This window comes from Chiloscyllium plagiosum, chromosome 33 (genome assembly GCF_004010195.1).
Source record: "Chiloscyllium plagiosum isolate BGI_BamShark_2017 chromosome 33, ASM401019v2, whole genome shotgun sequence".
NCBI lineage: Eukaryota > Metazoa > Chordata > Chondrichthyes > Orectolobiformes > Hemiscylliidae > Chiloscyllium > Chiloscyllium plagiosum.
In genome coordinates this window covers 36997552-37005055 of record NC_057742.1, presented here as the reverse complement: position 1 = coordinate 37005055, position 7504 = coordinate 36997552, and the positions used below count along the sequence as shown (strand labels likewise).

The 7504-nt window shown below is 43.0% G+C and overlaps 1 protein-coding gene and 1 pseudogene across 1 annotated transcript in view; one reads left to right on the top strand and one right to left on the bottom strand.

Annotated features, from left to right (window-relative positions):
- LOC122539641 (C-type mannose receptor 2-like) overlaps positions 1-7504 on the bottom strand; it is a 267205-nt gene that overhangs the window by 188699 nt on the left and 71002 nt on the right. The window contains exon 2 of the mRNA XM_043674640.1: positions 4033-4420. Coding sequence (XP_043530575.1) covers positions 4033-4420 — 388 coding nt within the window. The remainder of the gene's footprint in view (positions 1-4032; positions 4421-7504) is intronic.
- LOC122540024 lies at positions 5738-6062 on the top strand (annotated as a pseudogene).

Below are 7504 nucleotides of genomic sequence, written 5' to 3'. Positions count from 1 at the left end.
AAGAAATGAAACTATCACTGTATTCTAACAGATGAAAGGCTTAACAGACAATCAACTTTTCAATGTATAATTTCAGTTACATCACACTGCAAATTTGTACTGAAATTCTGTGTTAGGATTGAGCCCTCCACTACCCACCTGATGAAGGAGCGTCGCTCCGAAAGCTAGTGTGCTTCCAATTAAACCTGTTGGACTATAACCTGGTGTTGTGTGCTTTTTAACTTTCCAGATCAGGATGGTGTGGTGCTTGGAAGGGAAGTTGCGGGTAGAGGTGCTCCCTGACTTTCTGCCCTTGTCCTTTGAAGTTTCAGAAGTTACTCTTGAAGTATCCTGATTTGGAGATGCCGGTGTTGAACTGGGGTGCACAAAGTTAAAAATCACACAACACCAAGTTATAGTCCAACAGGTTTAATTGGAAGCACACTAGCTTTCGGAGCGACGCTCCTGATGAAGGAGCGTCGTTCCAAAAGCTAGTGTGCTTCCAATTAAACCTGTTGGACTATAACCTGGTGTGTGTGATTTTTAACTTTGAAGTATCCTGGGTGAGTTGCTACATTGAGTCTTGCAACTGGTAAACACTGCAGCTGGACACAGTGAAAGTTCGTGGACGATGTGCCAATCAAGTGACCCTGCTTTGCTCAGCACAGCGTTGAACTTCAACTGTTGTCAGAGCTGCACTTATTCAGGCAAATGGTAAATATTCATTACATGTCTGGCTTGTGTCTCATTGTGGCTTGGGGCCCTTCTAAGATGGTGGACTGAGGAGTAAAGAGGTGAGTTACACACTACAGAATTCCCAATCTTTGACCTTACTCTTGTAGCCGCAGTTAGATGTGGGTAGTCAGATTGAGTTTCTGGTTAAGGAGGGAATTCAGTATTGGTAATACTGTTGTATTTCAAATGGAGATGACTGGATTATCTTTTTACCTTGTCTGATTTAACAGGAATGTTATATATTTCATTTGGTTGGATGAGTATAGCTCCAATGAAGAAGTTATCTTAGATTAACATGAATTGCAGAGGTCAACAGACACCCAGAGCAAGTAATCAGAAAAGCTAATAGGGTGATGTTTCATTCTGAGGGGAATTGACGGCAAGAATAGGGAGGTTATACTTCTTATACAGGGCACTGCTGGGACTACATCTGGAAATACTGCGTACAACACTGATCACTATAGTTACAGAAGAATGTTAAAGCAGTTCAGAAAACGTTTACTAGACTAATACCTGGAATGAGCAGATTGACATCAGAGGAAAGGTTAGACAAGGTGAGGGCTGTATTCTCAGGAGTTTAGAAGAGTCAGAGCTAACTTAGTTGAAACATACAAATTCCTGAAAGGGCTTTACCAGGTGAATGAAGAAAGGATGCTTCTTCTTGTGGAAGAATCTAGAACTAGGGCTCATAGTTGAAAAATAAGGGCTTCTCCATTTAAGATAGAGATGAGGAATTTTTTTTTTCTCTCTGAGGGTTGAGTGTCTTTGGAATTCCCAACCTCAAAAGGCAGTGGGTGTAAGAGGTAGACAGATTCTTGATTATCAAGGGGATGAAAGATTTTCAGGGATGTGTTCAGGAATGTAGAGTTGAGGTTAGAATCAGACCAGCCATGACCCTACTGAATGACAGAGCAGACTCGATGGGTCGAGTGACCTCTTGTTCCTTTTTTGTATGTTAATAAAATATCAGGGAAGATAATGTCGGCTCTCATAATCCAGGGTCCCAAACTAATGCTCTGCCACACAATTCAAATCCGACCATTGCAGCTTTACATTTAATTAACAAATCTGGAATTAAGTGAGAAACCACTGAACTCTCATAAAAGAAAGAGATCATTAAGTCTTCCTGATTTACCTTGTCAAAACCCATTTGGATTGGTCAGAGCTCAAGAAACTTAATTGGACAAAAACAAGAAGATTAGGGACTTTCTTTCACACCGGGGATCAATAGAGAGCGCGAACAGAATTTATAACATTGTTAAAAGTGAACTAGATAGCATTTGATTTGGAGACGCCGGTGTTGGACTGGGGTGGACAAAGTTAAAAATCACACACCAGGTTATAGTCCAACAGGTTTATTTGGAAGCACTAACTTTTTGAGCACTGCTCAAAAACTTGTGTGGCAGAGCATTAGTTTGGGACCCTGGATTATGAGAACCGACATTATCTTCCCTGATATTTTATGAACGTACAAACAAGGAACAAGAGGAGGCCACTCAACCCATCGAGTTTTTCTATCAGGTGGTTGTGGAGTATAAGATTGTAAGACGTAGAATTTATAGCAAAAATTTACAGTATGATGTAACTGAAATTATATATTCAATATATAAATCCAGGTCTTTTTCAATATATAATTTCAGTTACATCACACTGTAAACGTTTGCTATAAATTCTGTGTCTTACGATCTTATACTCCACAACCACCTGATGAAGGAACTGTGCTCCGAAAACTAGTGTTTCCAAATAAACCTGTTGGACTATAACCTGGTGTTGTGTGATTTTTAACTAGATAGCATTTAGAGTCATAGAGTCATGGAGATGTACAGCATGGAAACAGACCCTTTGGTCCAACTCGTCCATGCTGACCAGCTATCTTAACCTAATCTAATCCCATTTGCCAGGACCCATAACCCCTCCTATTCAAATACCCATCCAGATGCCTTTGAAATGTTACAATTGTACCAGCCTCCACCACTTCTTCTGGCAGCTCATTGCATACATGCACCACCCGCTGCATGAAAAAGTTGCCCCTTAGGTCCCTTTTCTATCTTTCCCCTCATGCAAGATTTTCTTTTATTGCTATTCACTCAATGTGAAGGTACACGTGACACAACACAACACAACACAAAGTCACTCCCCAGCTGCTCGTGTGTGTTTCAAGATGTTTCCTGGTTGAACTTTGCTGCACCATCCCAGTGAAGTGTTTGGCAAATCACAAGCTGTGTCCCAGGACTGCACATAGTGTTGCTTAGTTCCTCCCACCATCATGCAACAACCAAAATGCAACACACTGCCCTGTGATCAAGACCACCGCAATGAGGCAACAATGGCACTTGCTAATACAGCCTCTTCAATATGATCCAAATAGTTCTGTCAGGACACAGCGGTATTCTAGAGACTTGAATAATAATTTATGGGAGGTAAGCTCAAAATTCTACCAAGGCAATTTGAGAATTTTAATTTACTTTAAAATCTGGGAAGTTTGGTCATGGTTAAAGTGACCATGGATTGCCAGGAAGAACCCAACAAGTTCACTAATGTTTGATCAGAGACGAAGCTTGCTGTCCTTAGCTGTTCTGGTCTGTATGTGATTCCAATTCCACACCAATCTAAAAGAGGTTGAAAAGTGTGGCGCTGGAAAAGCACAGCAAGTCAGGCAGCAGCTGAGGAGCAGGAGAGTTGACTCTCCTGCTCCTCAGCTGCTGCCTGACTTGCTGTGCTTTTGACCCCCAACCCCTCTGTTAGCCATGGCCTCCATCTTGGAACTCGCCCATATCTACAGTGCACTCATCCTGCACGATGACGAGATCACTGTCACTGAAGACAAACTCAATGTTCTGATCAAAACAGCTGGAGTACCTGTTGAGGTTTTCTGGCCTAGTCTGTTTACCAAGGCTTTGGCTAATATTGATATCAACAGCCTGATCTTCAGTGTTGGTGCTGATGGTAGTGCCTCAGCGGCAGCAGCTGCCTCACTACTGGCCCATTGCTGCTGAAGACTCTCCTGCTCCTTGGATGCTGCCTGACTTGCTGGGCTTTTCCAGCGCCACACTTTTCCACTCTGATCTCCAGCATCTGCAGTCCTCACTTCCTCCTACACTTCAAAAGTAATTGGTTAGAGTTGGAACCCTGGGGTGTCCCAGATCATCATTAAAGGGCGCTATAGAAATGCAAATCTTCTTTCAATGGTACTGCCAGAAGCAACTAACAGGGTGAATGATCTGGTGAGGTTTTGATTAGTGAGGGTTTCTCTGGATGTTAATGAGATCTGAGTCCTCCCAATTTAATGAGAACACCAGCTTAGTGCTTCATTAATACTCAATCTTACCGTGATAAGGCCGAGCACACAGGTCCTCATCAGTGTTGTAAATTCTCCACACATCAGGTTGGCCTGTATTAGGCCCTTGAGCTTTAGACTGCTGGATCAGGTAACTGCTGAGCTGACTGCCTAGACCATTACAATGCCATCGCATCTGGGCAGATTCCTGGTTACACTCCATCATGCCCAGTCTGGGCACAGTGTCGTTCCTCCTCTGGATGCTCAGACACTGCTTGGATCCAAGGTTAAAGAGCCTCAGTCTAGACACCCACTTCCACTGCTGCTGGTCAAAGCTTTCATTGCAGGATGGAGCCAGTCTTACACTGGAGCCACTGCTCTCCAGGCAACTGTCTGCTTTCTCACTGTATATCAGAAATATATCGGCATCTGTGAATCAGAAAAATATAACTCCAATTAAAAAAAAGAGTTCATAGGAGCAATAAACATTTTACAATATCAAACCAGATTCCCCATTTAAAATTGTGGAAAAATTATATTAATTGTATATCCAGTGCTCAGCACTATGAATAAACTATTAGTCTACACAGTCCAGTCTGTATGCTGCACTGCCACGTGTTTTGCTGTGTGTTGATACTGCATTGTTGTTCTACACATCTGACCATAGCTGCTGATAGTAATTAACGTTAACAAATAAAATCTGTAATTGAAAGTCACAGCATTGCATTTAGGAGTTGGACATCTTGTTGCAGCTGTACAAAGCATTGGTGAGGCCACATTTGGAGTACCCTATTACAGAAAGAATATTATTAAACTAGAAGAAATGCAGAAAAGATTTCCTGGACTGGAAGGTTTGAGTTATAGTTGAGTACACTAAGACTTTGTTCCCTGAAGCACGGGAGACTGAGGAGTGACCTCACAGAGGTCTATAAAATCATGACAGGCATAGAAAAGGTAGATAAGCAGGAAGCTGGAAGAACACAGCAAGCCAGGCAGCATTGGGAGGTAGAGAAGTCGACATTTCGGGTGTAATCCTTCTTCAGCCACTGAGTACAAGAGGAAGTAAGAATGGGCAGCAAATGCTGGCCTTACCACTGACACTCTCATCCTATCAAAGGTATTTTTAAAAAATGTGGCTGTCCCTCAGTAGAAAGATGGTGCTTACTTATGGATAGAACCTGTTTATGGAGTCTTATAACATGAGGAGGCTGTTGCATTGCAGCTACCACATGGTTCTGGCTGAGCAGGAAAGCCTCCTGCTCTTACTGTCTGCCATAGGTACAGCAGAAAGATTTATCAACTGACCAATCAACCTGTTGGCCATGTTAGAACACACCTATTGTGTTCAGTTTTGGTCTCCTTGCTATAGGAAGGATGTTATTAAACTGGAAAGAGTGCAGAAGAAATTCACAAGGATGTTGCCATGATTCAAGAGTCTGAATTATAGGGAGAGATTGGACAACCTAGGACTTTTTTCTTTAGAACGGACGAGACTGAGGGGGGATCTTATAGAGCTGCATAAGATCATGACAGATATGGATAGAGTCAATGCACACAGTGTTTTTCTCAGGATTGAAGAATTGAGGACTAAAGGCATCAGTTTAAGGTTAGAGGGGAAAGAATTAAAAAGAAACCCCCTCTTCCCAAACTGTCCCGGTCCTAAAATGCTCGGTTCTTTGGATCGAAGCTAAGGCCGAGTTCCTCCCAGCAACTAGCACTGTTGGACCCCCAACCCCTCTGTTAGCCATGGCCTCCATCTTGGAACTCGCCCATATCTACAGTGCACTCATCCTGCACGATGACGAGATCACTGTCACTGAAGACAAACTCAATGTTCTGATCAAAACAGCTGGAGTACCTGTTGAGGTTTTCTGGCCTAGTCTGTTTACCAAGGCTTTGGCTAATATTGATATCAACAGCCTGATCTTCAGTGTTGGTGCTGATGGTAGTGCCTCAGCGGCAGCAGCTGCCTCACTACTGGCCCATTGCTGCTGAAGAGCAAAAGGAAAAGAAGAAACAGGAAGAGTTGGAAGAGTCTGGTGATGACATGGGCTTTGGTCTTTTTGATTAAGTGTAACATGCAACATTGTTACAATTAAAAACAAAAAAAAGAACCAGAGGGGCAACTTTTTTTTTAAAACACAGAGGGTGGTACGCATGTGGAATGAGCTGCAGAGGAAGTGGTTGGGGCAGGTTTATTAACAATATTTAAAAGGCATTTGGAAAGGTTTAGAAGGATATGGGCCAAGTGCAGGGAAATGGGGTTTGTGTGGATGGACATTTTGGACAGCTTGGACTAGTTTGGGCCAAAGGGCCTGTCTCCGTGCTGCAGGACTCTATGACCTTACACCGTCATCGAGTCCCAAAGTGGGACTTGAAATCGGAGCTTTCAGCCATGGAGTAAAGACACCGTAAGACCACCGACTGAACATTTACAGCATGGCTCAGAGAAGATCACATTTGAATCCTGGGACCTGGTATGTTTTGGGGTCCTGGGTTCAAATCCTACCATGGCAGATTGTGAAATTGGAATTCATTTAAAAGAAAATCGCAAAAAGTCTGGAAATTAGGGGAAAAATCCCATCTGGTTCATTAATATTCTTTTAGGAAATCTGCCATCTTTACCTGATCAGGCCCACAGCAATGTGGTTGACTCTTAACAGTTCTCTGGGCAATGAGGGATGGGCAATAAATGCTGGGCTAACCAGCAATGCTCATATTGCATGAATGAATAAATCCTCATAACCCAGAACAGTAACATATATGCACTACACAGCAGGGTAGGATGCAGGGTAATCAACAGGGAAATGAGTACAGTGGTCAGATACAGTGTAGAGGTGGTCTTGGGTTTCTCCTCAGCAGAGGATGGATGGGGGTATATATAAATGAAACATGTTTGGTAGTTGGTGACTCGTGACTGCATATCCTGCAAATCCTTGAGGGGGGACCTAGAATCAGGGGATGTAGAGTCAGTATGGATAGAGCTGAGAAATTCTAAGGGTAGAAAGACCCTCTTGGGAGTTATCTACAGTCCCCCAAACAGTAGTATGGATGGGTGTAAGTTGAATAAGGAGCTGAAATTGGCCTGTTGCAAAGATGTTACTACAGTTGTTATGGGGGATTTCAACATGCAGGTAGACTGGGAGAATCAGGATGGTATTGCACTTCAAGAAAGAGACTTTGTGGAGTGCCTCTGAGATGGATTCTTAGAACAGCTGGTGCTGGAGCCGACCAGGGAGAAGGCAATTCTGGATCTGGTATTGTGCAACAAACCAGAACTGATCAGGGACCTCAAAGTGAAGGAGCCATTGGGAGGTAGTGACCATAATACAATAGGCTTCAATCTGCAATTTGAGAGGGAGAGGGTACAATCGGAAGTGACAATATTTCAGTTGAATAAAGGGAACTATGGAGCTATGAGGGAGGAGCTGGCCAAAGTTCAATGGTGCAATACCTTAGCAGGGATGACCGTGGAGGAACAATGGTGGATATTTCTGGGTATAATGCAGAAGA